Below are 25,480 nucleotides of genomic sequence, written 5' to 3'. Positions count from 1 at the left end.
CTGTTTGCCCATGATGCACACAGCCAGTCAGTATTTTCAGTTCCACATGTTGGGTTTTTTATCTAAGCTTAATGGAACAGCAAAATACTTCCTGCTCATTAATAGGTGATTTAGGTGGTAGAACATGCTACTGATTGGTCATTACTGATGAAGAATTTATAAGAGGAGAATGTAGTAGTGAGCAAGCTGAGAAAGGCTGGAGTGGGGGCAAACATTTTATTTCTACCCCCTCTTTGTGACTCTGTTACCCTGGACGTGTTTATCTCTAAACATGTTGGGTTGGTAAATCAGCACCAGTCCACCTCCATAGTCATCTAGGAGTGTCAGTGAGAACCCATATGTCCCAGTGTATGCGGCTCTATGTTTTCCAGTTTATTCTTTATGCATTTTTAGGTACTTTCAACTGTTCAGAGATACTAAAGTCAATATTAACAGTAAACTTTGTACTTAATATACATTAAAAATCTAAGCATAATCGATGCTCAACCTCAACCTCAGTTCTACCCACACCAATGTGAGTCTGTTAAACGTTTGAAATGTTCTCTGGTTATTGAAAATTTTATGTACACCTGTTGCTGTTGAAACATATGTAGCTAATCGCATGGTCATGGCTTATATTTAAAATTAAACAAACATGAGTACATAGAGACTGTGCTGACAGATGTAAACTATGCTGTCATTAATTGTCTAACTGCATGGACTGCTACAATGCCATATTGCCTCATATTCAGCTCAGCACAAAGCACCATTCCCACATAATTTATTCCCTTACCACTTATTGGTTAGTAAGAGAATTTCAGCTGGCCACATTCTCCGCCTCTCTTTTGTCTGAATCAGTTTAGACTGTATCAGATTTAAGTGCTGTAGGACTTTTAGCTCTCCAAACTCATGCACACCCAGACACAGATATGTAAACATGCACCTGTCAGAAACAGGCCAGGTATGCCGTCAATTACATTATTTATTAATGGAAAAACTTCAGTATATGAATACAACAAACATACATCATGTAGAACATTTGCTGAAAACATTTTTTGTGGTTAATGTATAGGGTACAGTGTGTTTTTCTGCAGTCACCATAAGGTGAAGGACAGAGAGAGATAGAGAGAGATACAGATGGAAAGCCAAGACGTCTTGGCCTCAATAATCCTATTTTGTTCCCGAGCCTTCAAAGCTGCATCCAGTGTATTGTGTTGTGGGCAATAAGTCAACATCAGACAGTGTAGATAGATGGATTGAGCTCAGTGTGCAGTAATGAGAGAGAGAGAAGAGAGATGAGAATGGGGTATGAATGAGATGTGCTATGTGAGCTGAGTCTGAAAAAAGGTCTACTCTGGCTGTGAGAGAGAGAGAGAGAGAGAGAGAGAGAGAGAGAGAGAGAGAGAGAGAGAGAGAGAAAGGAGAATATAAACCTAGAAAAATATAAACATTGCATTAAACAAGTTATACGAATCTGAGGAGCTTCTGATAAACCAAACTTTAATTGTAGTCCATTCTGATATTTTAGGAAAGGGAACAAAATAATGTTTACATGGTTACAGGACAGCATACATATTACATATTGTTACAATCAAATTATAAGGTTTTATTATCAGTGAACACAATACTTCCAAACATAATGGAGCCAGACTAGCACTTTATTTCCATGTGTGGAAACCAGTAAGTCTTACAGAAACTGTGAGTTTCTCTGGACTCTTGGAGAGGGGTGGATAACTTTCTTTAGTTTGCTTAAATAGGTCAGACAGTTTAGTTCCTTCCAAGCCTTGGTTAAAAATAGTCCTGCAGGTGGTACCCTTCTGGTTTCTGAAGCAAAACCCCTTTTTGACAGTCACGTTTCATTATGGTTTACATTAGCATCACAACAAGTGCATTTCTCAAAACAGTGCAAACAGCAAAACTCAATGAAATACCTGGAAATGCACTTACTTCACTCAAAATTCTTTGTATTTGACTCAAAAGCAAATATGTAGGTCAATCTGTCAGTGCCATCAGAATATCTAGTGTGCCGTTGCCTATGAACAAGGCAGTCGAGATACTTAGTCATTTTGTCAGTGCAGACTGTAAGTATATTCTGATGAAAACTAGCTAAGCTTTTGATTTCAAGAATGCTGCGGTATATCAAATGAAACAATACATGTTACACACAAAATACAAACTTACACAGAACACAACGTTACACATGACTGTATGTGGGAGACTGATAGCAAGAAATTGGGCTGGAATCAAATTTGTACACCAATATTGTTTTGCTGTGTTGTTTGAACTGCAATTTGTTGACAAAACAAATCTGATTGAAGTTCAGAAAAGACTAACTGTTTCACTGGAAAAAATGCAAAATTAGAAACTTACTATACACATTCAAAACAACTTGACCACATACAGCCTCCTCTTGTTGAGGTGTGAAAATGGGACCTACCACCCCTATGGGTCCTGCCACCTCTATAGGTCTTGATGTTCTGTATGGTATAATGCAAAAATGCAAAACATAAAATTGAATAACATTTCAGAATTTATGTCAGTGTGCAGAATTACAGCAGAAATCACATTTCTGAATGTTTTCTCTATGAAATAGAATGATTGAAGTTTGTTCTTCCAATATTCAGCTGCAACCAGCAACCAGCTTCAGCCATTGTGAGACCATGATTTACATGTAAAATATGGTCCACAATTGTTGCCCTTATTTCATTTGGGACAAACATATTCCTCTGTTTTGTCCCCTCAGCCTTACACCACACAGTCTTACCCCTCCACACCACACAGTCTTGCCCCTCTACACCACACAGTCTTACCTCTCTACACCACACAGTCTTGCCCCTCTACACCACACAGTCTTACCCCCTACACCACAGTCTTACCCCGTACACCACACAGTCTTACCCCTCTTATTGGCTTTTCACCCTGTACACAGCCTTGTCTTTCCATTATGAGACTTGTCTTTTCCATTATGTGATACTGCAGTGTTTGCAATGTTTGGCAATTACAGTAAAGGTTCATGAGATGCACCTCTGAACTATGGTTGAGACCATTGGTTTATGTAAACCTTCACAAATTCCCTATAACTGTAAGAAACCATAAAAAAATGCAAAACACAATAAGAAATGCAATTATGATGTGCACAATTGACAAGGAGATGTGGAAACTGAATGAACAGTTTTGAGAATTTTAATTCTGATCTGAGAAATAAACCAAATTGAGCTAATTTGAGCTAAACCTGGGCTGTTAATTTACAGACATACATAAAGGGAAAACACATCCTTAGTACAGACTTCTGTTCTAGTTCAGTTGCTATAACAGACATACTCCCATACAGTCATGACATACAGTTATTAGTCAAAACCATGTACCATGTGTAACGTGTGACGAGGGAGACAGGACGCTGGTATGATTTAATTTGCTATAGATACTGCTGCGCATGTAGCACGTAACAAACACCCAAACTAACACACGCCGACAGACATGCAAAGCTCAAGTGTACTGCATGACATTCAGGAGACGAGACACAGGTGAGACAGATGAACATACACATATTGAACCACACCCAAAGGACATACATATATGGACAATAAACAGACGCAGACACATATACATGCCCAGGGAATGGGTGCTATTCCATGACCCCTTGAACTATTCTGAGCATTTCAATACCTCCAAAAATCCAGATCTAGAAGATTAAAACAGTTATGAACTCTTATGAACTGTTATAATAACTCCAAGATAACTATTATAAACGGTTATAATAGATGTGGCATACCCCCTCTGAGAACAAACCCCTTACAGTGCTTTCTTTGCAGGTACATCAGTATTCCAAGTTACAGCAACAGATGCCGATGACCCTACTTATGGAAACAGTGCACGGGTGGTGTATAGCATTCTGCATGGACAGCCATACTTCTCAGTGGACCCCAAAACAGGCAAGAGTGCTGATTCAGCATCTAATCCAATCCTGTTGCCATTTTTTATGCTCCAATGGTGTCTGTTTTTATAAAGAGTTATAATGTGTATAGCTTAGACTACTACTGAAATCCACAAACATAAATTTGCACTGCACAGCACAAAAGTATTACTGGAAGCCGTAACTAATAAGAACAGGCTTTGCGTGTGTTGTATTGTTGTGCCATTTTTTCACTCTTTGCTCCATAATTGAGGGCATTTCTTGAGGGTGAAGTGGGGAAAGTGATTGGATGGAGGCTTTCAGAAGTTGTTGTTGTTGTTATATTTTTGAGACTATGAAAGAGAAAAAATGAGAAAAGAGTCAGAAAGTCTTGGGCAGTCATGGAACGTGGCCAGGGTTTGAGAGGCTTTGCAAGGGTCCATTAAAACGTAATGAAGGGGCAGGATGTGTGCATGAGTGTGCATGCAGGTGTGTGGCTGTGTGTGTCTCTCTGTGCCAGTGCATATGCATTTTCCCAAATTCTTACAAAGAAGATGCAAAAAGAGACGCAAAAGGTAGTATAACTGTTACGGTGGGATGAGGCAGGCACAACGAGCGGGTAACGTCAACATATAACGTTTATTTTAGTGAACAATCAACAGAGTGCGGCGCAGATCGCGCAAGCACTCGCACAGACACACGCACACGACACAAGCTTTAGACAAAGACGAGCACGAGACATTGCGCGAACGCACATTAAATAAGTGATTAACTCATTCCCCAGTGATCACGAGACAAGGCACAGGTGATACTACGAACACGCTCACAAACATCCCACACCCACGGAACTACAAACATGGACATAACTGCACGCAGACGACATAATGACACGCCCACAGGGAAGGGTCCGGAGCTGTGACCGTGACAGAACCCTCCACCAGGGGCTCACTACTCCCGGAGCGACCCGCGCAGCTGGAAAGCCCCGAACCTACACCAACGGGCACGATCCCCCGAGAGCCGTCTCCCCCGATGGTGGGAACCGCCGCGGACAGCTCTAGAACACTCTCCCTGGGAAGACAGGGGAGAATACATTAAACACGGGCACGTTCACCATCACACACACAGGTACATGAAACACAAGGGGCACAAGAGGGAAAAGGAAATTAGGGATAAACAACGGGACTGACAAACACACAGGCACGGGCAGCCAGGAGATCGCGCTCCCTGCTTGCAAGAGCACGGCCAGCGGCGCGAACCCTCCCAGGGCTGCAGGCGGAACTGGAGGCGGAGTCCCCCCGGTTCTCGGGACCGATCCTCCCGCGCGCGCAGCGCTGCTTGGCGCTCCAGGTGAGGCCGCGCCCGCTGGCTTCGCTTTGGGCGCGTCTGGCTTCCTCCTGGGCGCTGGCGGCGGGTTTGCCCGACGCCGGTCACCGGCCGGGGTACGAGGTGTCTCTGAGTGCACCCCATAACACACCCTCGGGCCACGGGTCTCTTGCGCTCTCCGGGGCAGCATCTCCTCACCCCCCGACACTTCCATCTCCTCTTCCTCCTCAGCGGTGCCCGGGCTGTGCGACATCGCCTCTTCTGAGGTGGCGTAGGGCGAGCACACCATCCTGCTTGTCGGCTCGTCTTTGTTACGGTGGGATGAGGCAGGCACAACGAGCGGGTAACGTCAACATATAACGTTTATTTTAGTGAACAATCAACAGAGTGCGGCGCGGATCACGCAAGCACTCGCACAGGCACACTCACACGACACAAGCTTTAGACAAAGACGAGCACGAGACATTGCGCGAACGCACATTAAATAGGTGATTAACTCATTCCCCAGTGATCACGAGACAAGGCACAGGTGATACTACGAACACGCTCACAAACATCCCACACCCACGGAACTACAAACATGGACATAACTGCACGCAGACGACATAATGACACGCCCACAGGGAAGGGTCCGGAGCTGTGACCGTGACAATAACATAACATTCATAACATAATTCATAACGTATGAGTGCAGAATTGATTATTTCACCAGAGAATGAGTATTAGTCTATCTCAAAATTATTTTCTCTTGAAGTAGAATGTAAAATTATCTTCATAGTGTATAGGTTGAATTCTTATTTTTTTCTTTTGCATCATTGCCCTCTAAGAAAGAATTTTACAATACATCGACTTTGCATCATTGCCACTGTCCATGGTGCTGAAACAACTGATTATTTGATGTACCTCTCTGAGCCAATGCAGAGCAGGACTTTTCTGAGTTGTGAGTTCGCCAGTATTATGTCTTATCACTATGTACTGACCTTGCAATAATTACTGACAAATTCTGAACTGTTTAATGTTTAAATAAACACCAATATGTTGATCCTGCAATAAACCCCCACATCATGGGTGGCTCAGCTGGTAAGATGAAATTCATCATATTACAGAAAATATATAAGTTTTGAGGCATTTATTTCAATTTACTTAGGCAAGGAAATCTGCTGAATCCTCAAGAAACACGCCTACTCATATTGAAAATGCCTTTTTTTACTTGATGCTATCTCCTTCAGTAACAATTAAATACAGCTAATTTGAGAACATATGCAGTTTTTCACTGCGGTTCTGTCATGGACCATAAGCACTCACCACAGTCTCTACAATGTAATGAGGGTGGGGATTGGACTTGCAGTGAAATTATCAGTGAAGTATTCCATCTGCTTGAACACACACACACAAGGTAAGATCCCAGCAAGAGAGAGAAAGAAACTCACAAAACAGACTGATTCAGTCTTAACCAGTCACTCACAAACACACACACACACAAATCACACACACATGCATGCACACACACATAAATAGTGGCACACAAATGTTGTTTTGAGCTGATGACTCAGAAGGAAGACAACAAATGAAAACCGGCACCTACAACATCCAAAGCGGTTTATTTTCAGTATGCAGACCATAATGCCTCTAGAAGCTTGGAGGAACAAAAGCACAAACAAAGAAGGACCCAAGAGCTCCAAAGGACGCTCAGAATTCAGAGGGAAGTAAACCTGATCATATTATCCTGTTCTTTTCAACACCTACCTTTGCCCCGAGCATTCTGCAGTAGGAGGGGTTCTCCTCCCAAAGCACCCTGTGCATTAGTCATATCCATGTGCCATTCTCAGACTGAACCTTGTAGCCTTCACTTACACAGTGAGGTGTGAGAAATTATGAAGTGATGTTAAACTGTCACCTGGATACATATAGAGGTGTGTTTTGTTTTTTCGGGGTGGGTAGTCCCATAGCAGGAAAGCACAGTAGCGAAGGAGTGTGAGTGACAGGTGAACAAGCTGCCAAGGCCTGTTCTACACTGAGCTGTCACTGGGCTGGTAATTCTGATCCAAGACCCTGTGGGCCCCAGCAGTTCACCTGCATCTGACTTTGTTGGATTTTAAGTTCTACCTTATGTTGCTTGCAGTCCTTGGCTCTACCACACACTAATACGTCTCTGTTTACATGTTTACTGTAACGCGTTACTCCGCCCCCCCTCATTTACTTACGTTTATTTGTCGGTTTTAGAGTTTTGCACCGCCTTGTTCCAGCCCTTGGTATTATGGGTCTCACCTGTACCTCATTGTTGTTTAAATAAGTGGGTATTTAAATCCTTAGTTAGGACACGGTCTTTGGCGATCGTTGTTTAAAGTTTAAAGTTTAAGTTTAAAGTTTATTTGTATCGCGCTTTTCACAACACATGTTGTCACAAAGCGCTTTACAGGATTTAAAAGGTTTAACAATACTATGGGTCCAGATCCCTAATGAGCAAGCCAAGGCGACAGTGGCGAGGAAAAACTCCCTAGATGGTGGGGAATAGGAAGAAACCTCGGGAGAACCAAGACTCAAAAGGGAACCCATCCTCCATTGGGCGGCCCGTTAACACACAAATTACGCAAAATACAGACAAATACACAAGTCACACACAAATCACACAATCAGACTAAGTAAAGGTAAAAATGAAAGTTCTGGGTTTTGATATTGTCACTGTAAATGTCTGTTGATGAACGCCAGGCTTTCATTCCATGTCGGAGCAGTGATGCTGGTATTGTAGGCTCCGACTGCAGTGTTATTCTCCAGGTGAACCTTGGAGAAAAGATACGAGATGTAGTAAATATGTAACAAATTAATCAAAGGCCAAACTAAACAGATGAGTCTTTAATCGAGTTTTAAACATTGAGACTGTGTCTGAGTCCCGAATAGAGGCAGGAAGATTATTCCACAATTGTGGAGCTTTAGAAGAAAAGGCTCTTCCACCTGCTGTGATCTTTTTGATCCTAGGAACAGTTAATAACCCTGCGTCCTGCGAGCGAAGTGAACGCGCTGGGTTATATTGTTCAATAAGTTCACTAAGATAGTCTGGAGCTAAGCCATGCAGCGTTTTATATGTTAATAAAAGTATTTTATAGTCAATACGGAATCTAATTGGCAGCCAGTGTAATGACGATAGTACGGGACTAATGTGATCAAACTTTTTAGTTTTTGTTAAAACTCGTGCTGCTGCGTTCTGAACCAGCTGGAGTTTGTTTATCGATTTACCAGAACATCCAGCTAAGAGACTGTTGCAATAGTCTAAACGAGAGGATATGAATGCATGGATTAGTTTCATGCCCTCCGCGTTTCCAGGTTGTCCAGTGCCGTCTGTCAGTGCTCTAGATTTTAGTCGATTCACTTTAGTCTTCGTTTCAGTCTTTATCAGTCTGTTCTGTCTCTGGTTATTACAAGTTATGTTGTTGTGGTTATCGTGTATTTGTCTCCTTCGGGGTTGGCCGTTGCCTTTGGGGAAATGTTGTCCTTCTAGTTCGCAACCCTGTTAGGTTTGGCCGTTGTCCGTGTTTGTTCTTTTGATTTCCCTGTCTGTCAATGTTTTTATATTAAGGTTCATGTCCGCGTGTGTTCTAATTTTGAGTTACGTGGTCAAAGTCCTATGTAGCTGAATACTTAGTTTCGTTTGTTTTTTCTAAATCTAGGTATTTACTCCCTTTCACACGCGAATTATCAAAGACTACTGACGTGGTTGTTTCTAATGTCTTGTTGATCTGGTCACCGTTTAAAGAGTTGTTACCGCCCATAATGTTATGTGGTTTATTTAAATGCCTCGGTGATCTAGTTGTCACGTAAAGAGTGTTACTGCCCATGTTGCATGTGTTATGTACTGTCGGTGATCTAGTCGCCACGTAAAGAGTGTTACTGCCCAGGTTGCATGTGTTATGTACTGTCGGTGATCTAGTCGTCACGTAAAGAGTGTTACTGGCCATGTTACATGTATTATGTACTGCCTCGTTCATCAAGTCACCATGTTAAGAGATGTCATTATTCTGTCTTAATATTGTTATATCGAGGTATTACAGTGAGGTGATGTAATCCCAGTGTTTCGTGGTCTGTCCAGAATGCCTCGTCGGTCTCGTCACCGTGTCGGGAGTTTGTCAATTGGTCATCTGTCTTTGGATTCTAAATTAAATATACAGTCTACTGCAAATGCAACCCTGGTCTCTACGCGTTTGTGTCCTACTTTACCCAAGTCCGCAACAGAATCGTTACATTTACACTCTTTCAGCTAAACAGAAAAGAACTGCTGGTGAGATCCTTGAATGTTATTGATTCCTTGGCAGCAATAACATGTGGAAGGCATGACAGTTTGCTTTTGTGAGATTCATTTGTTTTGCAAGAGACTTTTATTTCAAATAAACTATTATATTGATCAGTATCATAATTTTTTAACATCTCTAATCAGCTTTTAAAGATGGGGAATCATGAGACTCTAGCAGTGTGCAACCTTGGCCACAGTAATGGTCATGGCTCTTTAAGTCCCTAAGCACTGTCTCAGAATGGTAAAGAACACCAAACTATGTAACAGATTAAAACCTTCATATACTCCACCTTTAGAAGATGGAGGAGATACGCACATTGCCCTTTAGAGATAAAGAGAATGGGAAAAGAAGAGAAAGATCATGAAAAGCTCACTATAATTAGAATTTTGTTCACCGAACCCCGTGTTGAATGGTCTTGTTGACTGTAAGAATAAGGGAATCGTGGCTTGTTGCTGTCAGATGATTGTGGTCATTAGGCTAATAGATCTACTCAGGCAGCACAACAAACTATGCTGCCTTGTCATTAAAGGATACACTGAGGTTTCAATAACGTGCGCTTTAATTTAGTCTGGCTGTAACTGTTTAGAGGCTTGGTGTTGGAAAGACGGCCATCCTAAACAGCAGTCTAATGAAACGAGCTGAGCTGGTGTCACAATCAGGATCTGTTTACAGACCTTCTGCTCTCCCTTCTGATACCTCTATCCCTCTCAGTTACTCATATATTCACAAACACATTCCTGTGTATGTATATTTTTTAAAATAGAGCTCACCTTTGTTTCCGTGATTTTCCGTTGTCGGTCCGGTGCCTGATGTGAGACTCCATTATCTCTTTTGGATTCTCTTTTTTTCCCACTGACATTCACTCTCTCACAATTACATCCATTCCCACACCCCTGGTGAATCACACATAGCATTTGGAATGAACAGAAATTAAATGTCTCCACAAACCTTTTTTTTTTTTATGAATGACTCTCTTTCCTCTCTGATATTAAGCCAGCCTTACCCAAGTGTTAGACAGTGTAATGTGAATTGCTTTGCAAAAAATGCATTAGGTTCTTCATTATAAGCAGGGTTATTACATAATGCCAAAGTGTCTTAGCGGAGCTTGAACACATGCTCATATGGCAACAGTGACAGAGCAGTACACCCAGAGTGGAAAGGCACTAATAAGGTAGACAGGACTTGGAGTTTCCCCATTACTGGCATGAGGTCTGAGACAATAATGAGATTCCTCAACTCTCCTTTCTACATATGTGCAAATACTCTGTTTATATGTGTCTCTTATTCGCACACACACACACACACACACACACACACACACACACACACACATTATTACACAATTGAATTTCCTCTCACACATGCTCCCTATTGCTCTATCAGACATACACTATGCTCAAACACACACACACACACACACACACACACACACACACACACACACACACACACACACACACACACACAAAGACACAGATAAGTAGGTTAATTTCACTGCTGATCAGGGAGTTTTGAGGGCTTATATCCTCCGAGTCTATAGCTGCCTTGACACAGATCACAGTCTCAAAAAGAAGCATTAGTGTGACTTCCTGTACTGATCAGATTTTAAAAGACATTCCCTCCTAAGCCACTAATTCTTAGCCTCTGTACAAATAAATATGGCAAAACAATCTAAAGTTGGCCTATTATTAGAGATTAATTTAGTAATGGGCAATAACATTACATTTAAACATAAAATTGAATCATTTAATCTAATATACACTTTATCCAAAAATAAAAAATAAAAGCAAAAGCAATTTAATTGAATGGCGTCACTTGACATCATGTCATAATTTTATTTTGTTTTTTTTTTCTCATGTTCACTGTTGGCTTTCATCAATAAGCGTTAATGCTATTAGGGCACCATAAGAGAGCGCTGGTGCCTGGGCCTCATTATCAGTAGACTCTACCCGTGCTCAAGTAGTGCCTAGGCATAAGGCCCTGGTAGTAGGAAGAGGAGCAAAATGTAATCTACCATAATCCCCTTAGTTCACCCTGGAGATGGGCCTGTTTTAGAAGTGTACAGCCCGTGATGGAGACTGAAAGGGAAAGTGATGCTATCGCCTTCTCCGTGACTTAGAAAGAGGTGAGCAAAAGGCTAACAGTCTCTCTCTGCCTGCCTGACCCCAGGTCAGTGTAGCTGCCTCTCTCTCAAAGGCTGTGTGGAATTAACAGTGCCTGTTTCCACAGATACATGCCTGCTATTCACACATGTAGAGAGGTAGGAAAATAACACTCTGGCACTGCTGATTATGTTTACTACCCACATGCCTGATTTTGAATGGTCATTCAGAGAGTTTGAACATGTGACTGGGAATAAATCAAATTAGAGAATCAATCAACTAATGCTTCAATAAAACATGTTTATTATTTAGTTTATTTTCAGTTAATGCCAACCTTATTTGAGGAAGAAACATGAGTACTCAAACACAATGTAGTATAGACAACAGATCATGTAAATCCTTCTGACCAACATAAATTCTAGGGAATTTTGCATCAGCACTGTGGCATGAAAGCACCTTTTTTGCTTTCTAGAAATAAATCATCATTTTTTCCCCACAACTTACCCTAAGTCCATGTGACCTCAAGAGTGCATAGTGTTCCACACAGCAGCACTGAGGGATGGTGAAGATGGTAAAGAGGAGACTCTCCCTCTTGCCTAACGAACAGATAGAAATGGAGAGAAAGGTCAGATCATCAGTCTTTTGTGTTGTTTTAATGGAGTGGATGGCTGTCTGCCAAGGCCTCTTTGTTGCCTTAGGAGTCCAGGTTAAGTAATACTGCAGCTGGGATAATATCTCAGCAGGAACACGGGAAGGAAAGAATGGCTGTGGTGAAATGGATTTAAGGCATTAAGAATTGAAAATGGGATTTACCTACAGGCTTGACCATTTAAAAAAAATGTCCTCATACTCTGGACTTCTGGGAGTTTGAGCGTGGTGCAGTTTGCAGCTCCTGGGATTGAACTCTTCCGGACTGAGATTGATGTTCCTGGGATCTATTGGAGCCACTCCTCCAGTGTAAGGGTCACATCCTCAAGTGCTCTTATAACCACTGGGAGAACCTTGGTGTTAACCTTCCACGTTCTCTCTATTTTGTCTTTCAGCCCATGATATTTTTCCAACCTCTCATATTGCTTCTTTTGGGTGATTCAATCAGTTGAGACTGCCACATCTATCACAACCACAGGTCTCTTCTGCATCTTGCCCACTGTCATGGTGTCTGATGTTTGTCACTTCTTGTTTATCCGTCTGTATCTGTCGGTCCCACAGGATCTTAGCCTTTTTGTTCTCTGTATTTCCTCCCATTTGGGGGGTGCCCAGCTTATATGTTCTTGAACGTGCAATGCCTCTCAGTGTACACGTTTCCTGTCAGCATCTTGCATCATACTGCTAGGTGCAAGATTGACTCAGAGGCTCCTTTGCAGAGTTTGCATCTTCTATGGTGGGATACACCATGTTTGATCAACCTTGTGTCTAATACTTGATTTTGTGCTGCCATGATTTGCAACTCTGCACTGTCCTTCTCTCCTGCCTTTTACAAACTTATATTCACAGCTCAAAAAACGTATGTACACTGGCGCTGGGTGCCTGGCCTTGTGTGGCCAGAGTGTGTAGGCAGTTCCTGGAAGACTTAAGGCATTGATGCTATTGACTGGCTTTCACATTCCATAGACCTAAATCCAACTGAGAACCTCTGGGACGTTATGTATTAGTGTATACGACATATTGCCACAGATTATTCAAGGCTTCACTTGATGCCCACCGATTCAGGTCAGAGAGTTGAGCCCCGAGGACAACATCTGCCATCATCAGGAACGTGCCTGAAACTTGATGTTGTGGTACATGGGGACATGGGGACCATACACACTGAGTCACATTCATGCAGAGTAGATCCACATGTGATTTTAATTCTTTACCTCATTGGGCTGATGATTTTGTTTTGCATGACTGTTATGGATTTTTTTTTTTTTACAAAGTACAAAATTTATATCATTAAAGATTTTCAGCTTGAATCTTTTGTTCATCGAGATCCGATGTGTGATTCTAATGATTCTTAAATATTTTGAGCTGTGAGCAGCCAGATGACAATGTGGACTTATGTCAGAATGTAACATAAACAGTAAGCTACATTTGTGACAATTCGCAAACAGGTAGACACTCACAGAAAAGTAGCATGTTTTATTATAAAAAACAGAGGTCCACGAGAGTAGTCAGGACCCCAAACAGGGTCAAGACCCAAGAGCAAAGTCCCAGTCCAAGATCCAAAACTGCAAACACAAAGCAAACAAATCCAAAAGCTAATCCAAACACAACCACCAGACCAGAAAAATAGCACCACATATGAGGACTACAGAGAAACTGCTTTGTATGCACAAGAAAACACTCTGGCAATACTTCAGAAGACATGAATTAAATGAGACTGTTTATAAGGAATGTAAATTGGAAATAGTTGAGTTCAATAGATATTCTGGAGAAGATGGCCTATGGATTGTTTCCTCATAGGCTGATCATGTGGGGTGACTGGTTTACTGATTTCCCTAGGCATTCTGGGCATTAGAGTAGGTACCTGTAGCTCCCGGCTAAGTAGACAGGGTACAGTGGCCGGAGGGCTGTAGAGTGCTCTCTATATATGTCTGTGCATGTATGTTTATGCACATGAGTGTGAGTGTGACCATACTGCGTTATTTTTTGGCATATGCTTTTGTTGCAATGATATTTCACATACCACAGTCCCACCTTTCTTATTCTAAGCACATTCCTGACTATCTGAACTTCAGCTCATCACCTGTTTCACCTCTCCCTCGGCGGACCTGTTTGGCTTGGCATGCCCCTTTGTGGCAGGTGACAGCTCACCTCACTGCACCTGAATGTTAATAATGCAGGTTACAGCTGCTTACGCCTTGACCCACTTCTAATGTTCTAATCGGCCCGAGACAAGTTTACCTGCTCCAGCCCTGGCTGTCATTTTCCTCACTGAAATGCATGGAAATCAGTGAAGAGTCTAGGGCATCAGGGCATCAGACGCTGTTCATCCCGTAGAACAGTGAAATCATGGGGGATTCAGTGTTGCATTACCCCCAAGAATCAAAGTCCACATCCTGAAAGTAGAACGAGTGCGTGTTGACTAAAATCAACTCAATGGTGAAGAAAACGCATGTTTTGGGACTTAAATGTAAATGAAAATGTAAATGAAATCGTTCAAAGCAATAATAGAACAATTTCAGGTCTGGCTCCCATTTACGCAGCCTCAGGGCACCCGTGCAGTGGTGCACAGTAAAGTGAGAGGAGATTGCCCTTTAATTCAGCAGACATCAAATAAAGTGGCAAAAAAACAAGTCACCTCTTGGGCATCAGAATATAAATGATGGACTTACTGTCAGGCTTATTTGCATTGCTTTATGAATCCTATGTCATTGCCTGTACCTGAGTATGGCTAACACATCCATGTCAAAATGTGCTCAACTCTGCCTAACTGTATTTCCCAAGTAATGCGTGTTACAGCTAATGATGTTCAAAGTGTTTCCTGTTTTACATATTATGTAAATATTTGATCTTTTTTTCTTGGAATAGCAATTTTTATTATTTTAAGTTTTAAGATCATTTTAATAATTTAGCTTATTGCTCTGGCCATCTCTGTTCTGTTTTAGAAGTTACACTTAAAACTGTAAGTGGCTATTGATTACGTATACATACATTTAGTTACTTGTATAACATTGCATTAAATAACGGTTTAATTAGCGATACATTCAAAGTGCATCTACTGTACCTATATTAATCAATACATTTGGTTAACCTAGGTAGATATTTAGTAGATACCCAATTGCAATTTATGTTTCTCCATTTATGGCTCAAGCTAGTTTCTGTAATTATTTTTTCCAATGTAACTCACAAAGGACCAAAAATAATAAATCACTGATCAGCATTGAAGTGTGTTTCACAATTCTTAGCTAACCAGCCAACCTTATTAGTATCTAAGCATTACAGATCCAAGTACAGATCCATGTGGGACATTTTGGCATGCTCTCAGTGCATCAGTGTGATCTGCAAGAAACTTTTTTTCATGAACCATGTTGATCAAGCATGAATTACAGTTACGTAGTTACACTTGTCCACTCTCATGATGTTAAACAAAATGAAAGAGAAACTGCATTAGTGCATTGTGAATGTAATGCCTACTGTTATGTCTGTTTAAATGTATCATGTTTTTGCTGAATAAAAAGCCTAGGCAACAGTCTATCCAGCAGTCGTAATCCAGTGCTCAATGGCTGTGCCTTCACTGATGTGTGCACAATCAATACCCTCCATCAAAAGGACCCTCAGGCACCTAAGGCACATCCCACTGTGCTCACACAAGATAAATCAAGATAGGGTTTTATCACAACACCTCTGTTACACAAAGAGAGATTGTTCTTGTTTTTTTTTTTTTTTCTTGCGCAGACATCTTTCAGGTAAAGCAATAATAAACATTCAAATCAGACATTGAACATAAAGAGGAGCTGAGCATCATCAGTGTGTGATGTGATGTGTGCTTCGATGATTGTGTTTATGGTGAGTGAGAGGGCACATGTTGATCACATCTGAGGTTCAACGTTGACTCTGAGCCCTGAGGGCTGCGTGATAGGGAGAGAGATTTAGTTTGAGGAAATGATATAACTTCTAACATCTAAATATTTTATAACTTTCTCCAGTATTTTGCCTAAGCAAACCATAATAATTGATTTAGTTCTTAGGGTAGACACATTTATATATGAAGTGTGAGACACAGCAACCACATCAAAACTGAAAGGTTAGATGCACTGGTACAATGGAGCAATCACAGGATCCATGAAGGCAGAAAGGATGTGAGGCTCCTAGCCACTGTAGCAGGACCCCAAGCCCTTATCAACTGAAGCCAAACACCTATGGAAACAACTTTTGCTTTAGCTCCGTATTTAACAAATTACAAATGAGAGCAGTAGTGCCTTGGGATCTAGACCTATTAGGCATAGGTATTAGCATACTGATAACTTCTTTGGAGGCACCACTATATGTGGAACTTTCTAAAGCCTATGAGTATTCTGACTTAAGACAGAGTATAAATATACCTATGAAATATGTTTTATAACTTTAAAAGTTGCAGGTTTATATATATTTGTGAGACCATATCACAAAGTGTCCCCTGAGTAGTTACGTGAAACTTAAAACATTAGTGGAGATGGGGACAGATGAACTTTCTCTCAGCTAATTCTCTATTGAATAGCTATTGTCAACAATCTATGAAGCAAAATTTTAAGATGTTAATTGCTATATTTTCTAAAATGTTACAGAAAATGCCTTTTTCATCTTCCCGGGCATCTCAGTGTGTGTACGTGGTTGGGCAGGCAGATGGGGTATTTCAGGGCAGAGGTAAATATGATAGAATGGGACCTGTGGAAGGTTGTGTTGACTGTCCCTCCAAGGTTGTGCAGTCATTTGAAATTTAATGAAAAGTAGAGAAAGGCTGACCTTGGCAGAGAGAGAACTTGAGAATGCAGACAGAGAGCACACTGGAAGCTTGTGTTTTATGTTTGGTGTGTTATATAACCTGTCAGGCTCAACCATTACTTCTCACGAAGCCCTTGAAAACCAAACCTAGGCATAAATATCTAAATAAAAATGAGTAAGAAATGTCCCAATCTAAACCTATGTGGTGACAACATATATGCTTAGAACCTCTCTGCACACAAAAAGACTTTAGATATCTTACTAAAGTTATCACTAAACATTTTGAAAAAAAGTTTCTTGTAAGGCATAAGTAACATCTAACATTTGCTTATCTTCCTCTAGGAATAATTAGAACAGCGTTGGCCAGTATGGACAGAGAGGCACGAGAGCACTATGCAGTAGTCATCCAAGCCAAAGACATGGCTGGTCAGGTGGGGGGCCTGTCCGGTTCCACCACAGTCAACATTACACTCACCGACATCAACGATAACCCACCCAGATTCCCACAGAGTGAGTAATGCAAAATGTTTGGTTAACATCTTAGTTGGGTAACATGCCGCATACAGCCGATGCATCAGGGATGAACTATTTCCTGATTTCTGAGCATTGGGTGGGATATCATCAGTCTGGTGATATCCTAGTGGCCAAGATCCTAGTCACATGCACATGCATGCAGTTGCATTATGTATTCTTGTGAGCTTAAGGGTTTAACAGGTTTCAGATTGTTTGTTTTGCTTGAATTTTTGGTGCAGAGTAGCAAGATCAGGTACAAACTTACAATAAGAAACATTTTCATTTGTTACTACTTCACTATCAAGCCTTCTGGAAAAGCCATTTTATAGTTAGAATGCTCCTTTTCCTTGTAGTTAGATTTTAAAACCTGGCTATTTTATCAACATTCCTAATTTTTCATGAATGAAAAGTAGATTGTTTGGGTCCATAAGCAACCTTGGCCATCTCACAGTCTACATTCCAGACGCAGAATGTTCTTTTATTAGATTTACATCTGGTGCCTCTGCTTCAGGATAATTGGGGGGGGGGATCTGACTATAATTTCTATACTACAGAGTGTTTCAGTCTTGTCCTCAGAGACCCTCGGCTAGTCGCCGGTTTTTGTCCTGTTCAGGATCTTCAGATGCTTGAACAAGGTAATCACAGGGTGCACCAGTTCTCGATTGGCTTGGCAAAGAGTGCCAGCTGCTGGGAAAAAAAAGACCAATCTAGAGTGGAAGAACGTGTCTGAGGACAGAATTGAAACACCTGCTACTGAGATTAAAATACAACGGTTAACGTAATGTATATATTCAGACGAATAGGTAGGTTTTGGAAGGAAACAGCAATAGGGCAGAACTTCACATTATATTATATGTTGGTAGATTAAGCATTCACATTTAACTCGCCAAGATTAACTCGCACAATAACTTATTTGGTTATTTTTTACAGTAATACAAACTGCTATCATAATACAGATGGAAAACATTATGTGTTAATATTAAACACACATCATTTTTTTAAGGTCGATTATGGATGATTTCTACAAGCCTTTAGAAACTGCAATATACCTCTTTAGAAATGGGAATGTGAATTGAATGGTTTTCATGATGGCAGTTGATTTAAAGCCATGCCATAACAGCTCTGGTTCTGTGTCCGAGACATGTGTTATTAGGCACCATTTTGTGTTTCTGCAGAGAACTACCAGGTGTTTGTTCCTGAGTCGGCTCAGGTGGGGAAGCCAGTGGGAAAGATCAAAGCCAATGACGAGGACGTAGGGGTCAATGCTGACATCAAATACAGCATCCTGAACCCGGAAGCCGCCAGCGTGTTCTCCATCGCTACAGACCAAGACACAAAAGAGGGCATCATTAGTCTTAGAAAGGTACCCAGTCATTTCCCCATCCCTCACATTCTCTCTTTACTGTTCCTTACAGAAGGGAGCGGGCTATTCTGCGATAAAACAAATGAATGCATAGATATGATATTCAGTGGGGTGAAGTTTTGTGTGGTTTTAATAGATTTTGTTAGCTTGGCTTATAATGTCACATTGAAGGCACATTCTACCTCTCCAACTCATGTACAATCTCAGTCCATCATTCACACACACAGAAAGAAAGTGTGTGAGAAAGGAGAGTTCAGTGGAGTAACCTCTTGGGCAAAGCTGGTAATAAAAGCTAATATTACAGCTACACTGATATCACCTACAATAGCAGGCACAGCCTCGTGGGTCAGAGTTCTGTCTGAGTCCAGTGAGTGCACGCCTCATCTGAAAACCAATATCAGCCCTTCATTCGTGTCAGAGACCCAACCAACTAAGGTTGGAGGTCATATTGACACGACCTCATTCAGAAGACCTTTTAGCCTTCATGCACAAGAAGGGAAAGACATCTATTAAGCCATCAACACATCTGTCCAAGTGCAGCACCGTTCACCTTTTATGAAATACAGCCATTTGACTGAGCTAAAGGTAATGTAAGCCTTTTCACTTTGAAAAATGTAACTATTTCAGCCAAAAATAAAACTCCACTATGACTAAATTCTTTTAGCCTTCTGCCCACAAGCACACACAAGCAATTTTGCCACCAATTCTCTGACAACTGTTAAAATGCTGGTAAAGAAATTTTTATTTTGAACCTTTAATTTATTATTGTTCAAGCTGACCTCACTTGAGATTACTTTTGGACTTACATTTATTACATCAAAATTATATTTGTCCCTGATCTAATAATTACACTGCTTTTCAGCCCAAAACCTGCACCTAATAATCTTTTCATTGTTGTGTTCTCAGCCCCTTAATTATGAAAAGAAGAGACAGTACACTCTTCACATCGCAGCCGAGAACATCCACCTCGATCCCCGTTTCTCCTATCTGGGATCGTTTAAGGATGATGCTACTCTCAAGATAACAGTGGGTGATGTTAATGAGCCCCCTGTATTCTCCATGGATTACTATATCATGGATGTGTATGAGAATGCCCAGCTTGGGACAGAGGTGGGGGCAGTAACTGCACATGACCCAGACAGCAGGAACAGTCCAGTCAGGTAACAAAGAGTCTCATTTGTGCATGACTACTGTTTGTGGCACAAAGCACTAAAATCCCGGTGAACTTGACACAAGTTTTTCTGTTTATTTATGCTTGTCTTCTACATAATCAGTGGGATAACCTACAGGAGGAGTATGTATAAATGGGCATTTTGTTGTTGCCAGATACACTGCTCCAACTTTCTTACCTCACATGTTTTGTTCAGGCCTTCCCTGTAGGAGAATGTGTCTCATCCTTCATTTATATATGGAAATATGGATTGTTGAAGTCCAGGATGCTGGTGAGGGAATTCAAGGCCATGGAGGGTTTAGGAGCTTCTAAGTTTAGAATCCAAATCCCAATCACCAATAAAATTCCCAATGGCAAACTCTACTAATCTCCTCTCCAACTCCATGAAATCCAGTACTGTGCCTTCTACAGACGCCTCACTCTAGTGCAGCACAGATATTCAATCTCTGCTGGATTAAGATGCCTTGAGCATCTTAATACGAAACTGCATTTACAGAACATGCGCTTACCTACACTAATCACGTTAATCAATACAGAGAAGCTCTTCGTGCTAATGGATCTCCCTTGCCGTCTGGTATCGTTGTTGAACAGCACCAGAGCTGATGCTCCTTCCACAGCCAGCAGCTAGCTTACTCATCTCTTGCCTTTCACACCGTCCCATTGTCAAACTCCATGTAATGGCTGCCTTAAGTATTTTCGAGACAAAATGCCTAGTATACATGATCAAGCCCCATCCTGCCTTCCAGCTGACTCCCTGTCTACTTGCATCAGCACTCCTAGCATCAGGCCCTTATGCAATTTTGCTCACCAACCTTGCACCATCTTCACTTTTTTTTAAATTGTCTCTCTCTGTCCTCTCATTTCCAATCTTACACACCATGAACAGCTCTCTCCAGTCTCCGCTCTAGTTCCTCTCCCTCTAACAACTGCCGCTGTCACTCCGACTGACTTCCTTTTACTTTACTGCTTGTAGTTACTACAGGCCCATCTCTAATTTTCCCCTTTTTTGCGTCTTGACTCTATGAGAAAGTAGTAGCCTGTCTATTATAAGGATGTATGTCCAATAATGACTTGTACAGTGAGGTTTTCAGTCTCCCAATAGCACAGAAACTACCCGTCAAAGATTGTTCAATGGTCTCCTTCATTTGGCTGATTCTGGTTCTATTAATATTCTACTCCATTTTTATCTTTGTACTGCTTTTAGTACAGTTAATCACACTATCCTACTTTCTCGTCTTCACTCTTATCTAGGGATCTGTGACACTGTTATAGCCTGGTTTAGGTCTTACCTTTCTAAAAGACACCATTTTGTCTCAATTTGCAAAATTAAATCTCTCATTGCCTGGTCTCCAAAGATCCCACAGAGCTTACTCATAGGTCCTTGCGCTGCTCCCTGTTGACACTGTAGTTCAGCAGTGTGATCTGCAGTTTCATTTCTATGCTGATGGCACTCAAATCTATCTCAATACTCAACCCACTCAACCCACGTGATCCTTCCGTCCCGTTTTGCTGTTAGATTGCCTTCAAGATATCAAACGCTGGATGTTATCAAATCTTTCTGGGGTCAGTGATTTATGTTCTTCCTTAGATGATTATACAATTGTCTCTCCAAATACATTTTGTATCCAGGGAATGACCTTTGAACCCACAATCTCCTTCAAAGCACATATTATCTCCATAACTAAAGCAGCAACACTGCTTGTCTATGACCCCCCCCCCCTTCCCCACCACCCCCCTTTAATGGGTTGGAAATCCTAGACCATCATTTATTACTTTTCATCTGCATTACTGCCATTCCTTTTTCTGCTTTCCCCACTAAATCCCTCATTATACTGCCATACATCTAATATTCACCAGCAGCCCACCTTAAAATGCATATAAAAATCTGCATATTACACAAATTCTTTAATTTTCATTGGCTTTTGGTAGTTGTCCAGTATTCAGTTCAAGCTCCCTGTCATTACCTACAAAGTTCTGAATGCTCTTGCTCCCCTAGCCCTCCTTGAACCTCCATTTGAACCTCTTACACACCATCCCACCTCTCTTCTCACTTATCTTCTCATGTGTCTTCGGATAGTGGCCTGATCTCCATTCCATGCACTGAAATGTCCACTATGGCAACAATAATGTAGGACACACCTTCCTACATTAACAACTGATTTCACCATATTAACACCTGCATATATATATTTCTTCTATGTATAGTATATTGTCAGAAAACAAGTGAATTTTCTTTTTACAACCATTCCTTTCTATTTACAGTTAAGCTGCTATACAACACAATTATTATTATTATTATTATTATTATTATTATTATTATTGGTGGTGGTGATGGTGATGATGATGATAATATTCATACAAAAAATGTGTTGGTTTGGCTGTACTACACCTACTTTCCCTCTTTTGTTCCTCTTGCAAACTGAAGGCATCTAAAATGACTGGCACTCCAAGGAAGCCTCTTCTTCTCTGCCTGTTCCAACGGGGTGGAGCTATGACTAAATGCCGTTTGCACACTCTGTCTGAAGGAGCAGTGTTTAACATCCCAGTTTTAGCAAAGAAGATGCTTGTCCCTGATGGAGCTTGCCTCCATAATTGACATTTGACCTCCAATACAAATTTATATACATTATAGACTTGAATAACAACCATAATTTAGCATATTGTTGGGTGCAATGTAATGTTGATAAAGTGAAATTTAATGAAAAATGGAATACATTTTCTTTTCTAAGTAAACAAAAAATATGTAATGTGGGCAGCTAGTGTATGCTGAGTGATTAGCTCATGAGTGGACTCCAACATTTCTAAGTTGAAGTTTGCACCATGACATTAAAGACTCTTGTGCATAACCACAACATTTGTAAGAACTGTCATGTAATTAATGCTTCATTATGGCTCTCATAATTACTTCAGTTTTAATCCAAGTTATTTCCAAAATGCTCCAATTGGTAGTAACCTTGTCAAGATAGCATACAAAATGTATTTTGTAAATAAACTTACAATAATTCAGTAAACATTTTTCTCTCAGTCTAACTCAGATCCTGCCCCCTTTCTCTCTCTCTCTCTCTCTCTCTCTCTCTCTCTCTCTCTCTCTCTCTCTCTCTCTCTCTCTTTCTCTCCTTCTGTCTCTCTCTTTCTCACCTTTTTTTGTTAATTGTGGATTTGCATACCATTTCAAAACTGTCAAGCTAAAAACTAAAATAGATCTGTTTTCCTTGAAAATATTTAACTAGTTTATGGGAGGATTTATCAAATTGTGCGAATGTGTTACTTTACATGAAAAATAACACATCAGCATTTATCAACGGAATGCACAATGCCAGAAGGCTAGTAAACCACACGTGAAGGTTAAGATTCACACACAAAACATTAAATTGAGACTAAAAAGTGGATCACAGATTATATTGATGAGCCATCGTCTCTGTAATACTCTACTGAATTATTAAGCTGCCAGTAAACACAGTCACCACAGTTATATTTCAAAACAATGTTGATCGTATGGCTAAGGTGTTGTAACATTCTACAGTTCAAGAATCATTCAGTACACTTTGTTTTGACTCTTGCCTGGCTTTAATGTCAAGTATTGGTGACTTATGAGATCCTCATCCAAAAGTCTTTTTTTTCTGGTATAGTACCACATGTAAGCTGCTTAAGTGTGAGACAGGCCACCAGAAAGATTGTGTTTGATTCACAACAGTGGATTCATGATCCAATTTTAGCATGATATCTGAAGCAAAATGAAAATCTAAAAAATAAAAAAAATTTGAAGTGTAGAAACAACATGCAAAAATATGTGTACAAATGTATACAAAATCATGCATATTTGTCTTGTATAAGTAATTGCTAGCCCCCTGCATTTAAAATAAATTCAGAGCAGAAGTTTTTTTTGCAAACCAAAATGTATTGTAAACAAAATGTAGTTTCACCATATATTGCATAACCAAGAGAAAGTATTCATTCTTATTTCTGAAACATAAACAATTTTTAAAGAAAAATATTTAGTCTCATGCAATTCAAAGAAAATACAAGATCAAGTGGTTTGTAACATATCTGTGACGGCGGGTGTAGGAGGCAGGCACCACGACGTCAATGTTGAACATATAGATTTTTATTCTTTCTCACACACACGTAAGCTCCGGGTGGACCGCAAGCAGTGATAAACACACACTCGCGCAGACACGAAACTTTAGACAAAGACGAGCACTAGACACCGCGCGAACACACATTAAATAGGTGAATACACATACCCACGTGACCTCGAGACAAGGCACAGGTGTAACAAACGAACACGCTCACAAACAACCCACACCCACGGAAGTACAAACATGGACATAACGACACGCAGACAACGTAACGGCACGCCCACAGGGAAGGGTCCGGATCTGTTCCGTAACAATATCATTGTATCAAACATGCTGTTGTAACAGTTTAGCTATAGGTCAAGTGTGAACTGTTGCGTTCAAACAATCCAAATATATTAGCGAAATAAACAGAACATAACATAATAAAAATTCACATCGGCACATTTTTGCATCATGATGAATCATGTCACGATGCTTCGTTACACCCCTACAACTTGCATGAAATCTAATTTCATATTCTCTAAGGGTCTAGCAGTGAGCCTCTATGCAGGCATCCAATATCAAGCCTGAGTAATAAGAGCACATCCATTATCATGCATAACCATATATTTTTAATGCTGTACAGATGATGGAAGTTATAGACATATTTATGCTTTTATGATTTATGCTTTCTCTATCTCTTTTTCTGTCTACTACATATAGATATTTCATTGAACGTGATGAGAGGGGTGAAGGGTATTTCAACATCGAGGCTGTCAGTGGAGTCATTAGAACTACTCAACTTCTGGACCGAGAGGACATACCTTGGCATAACATCACTGTAATGGCAACAGAGGAGGGTGGGTACCATGGGTGGACTTGCCCATCCACCCACTCATTCTGTGTAGCGTCAAATGTGAACAAACTCAGGCTTGCAGGCTTCCGGCTGGAAGGCCTGGCATTACACCCCCTCCAGACCAGCTGCGGGACAGGCGTGGCCACGTAAGAATTGAGAAGCTTGTGAGGAGTGTGAGTGATGTGAGGAGTCACACGTCTTCACACGTGTCGGGCTGGGGCCAGGATTGTGTGCGTGTGAAAGGGGGCATTCAGACACATTTGTATGTGCATTTAAACAGGACATATTTCAACAAAATCAGCATTACTTACAGGTCAGTTCCCCAAAAGGCGATAAAAATCATGACTCCATTTCGTGGCCGATATGATTCGATCCAAGTTGCAGTTCAGCTGTAGATCTTATCGAAGCAATTCCCTTCTTACCTAGCTTTCACCCAGCACCAATGATTAACTAATAGCAAAGTCCACTTACTGGTAATGATATTCCACTGCTATCAGACACTGAAAAAGCACTGGCACAAAATTGCTATGGCTG

At 40.9% G+C, this 25,480-nt stretch overlaps 1 protein-coding gene across 3 annotated transcripts in view; it reads left to right on the top strand.

The window, feature by feature from the left end:
- LOC143510356 (cadherin-18) overlaps positions 1-25,480 on the top strand; it is a 188,610-nt gene that overhangs the window by 146,357 nt on the left and 16,773 nt on the right. For all 3 annotated transcript variants that reach the window (XM_076999620.1, XM_076999619.1, XM_076999621.1), the window contains exons 4-8: positions 3,792-3,911; positions 17,328-17,495; positions 18,674-18,861; positions 19,768-20,021; positions 24,814-24,950. In XM_076999620.1, coding sequence (XP_076855735.1) covers positions 3,792-3,911; positions 17,328-17,495; positions 18,674-18,861; positions 19,768-20,021; positions 24,814-24,950 — 867 coding nt within the window. The remainder of the gene's footprint in view (positions 1-3,791; positions 3,912-17,327; positions 17,496-18,673; positions 18,862-19,767; positions 20,022-24,813; positions 24,951-25,480) is intronic.

The sequence above is a fragment of the Brachyhypopomus gauderio genome, chromosome 3 (assembly GCF_052324685.1).
Source record: "Brachyhypopomus gauderio isolate BG-103 chromosome 3, BGAUD_0.2, whole genome shotgun sequence".
NCBI classification, from domain to species: Eukaryota; Metazoa; Chordata; class Actinopteri; order Gymnotiformes; family Hypopomidae; genus Brachyhypopomus; species Brachyhypopomus gauderio.
The sequence above is the reverse complement of the archived record's forward strand: the minus strand, read 5'-3'. Positions and strand labels throughout refer to the sequence as shown.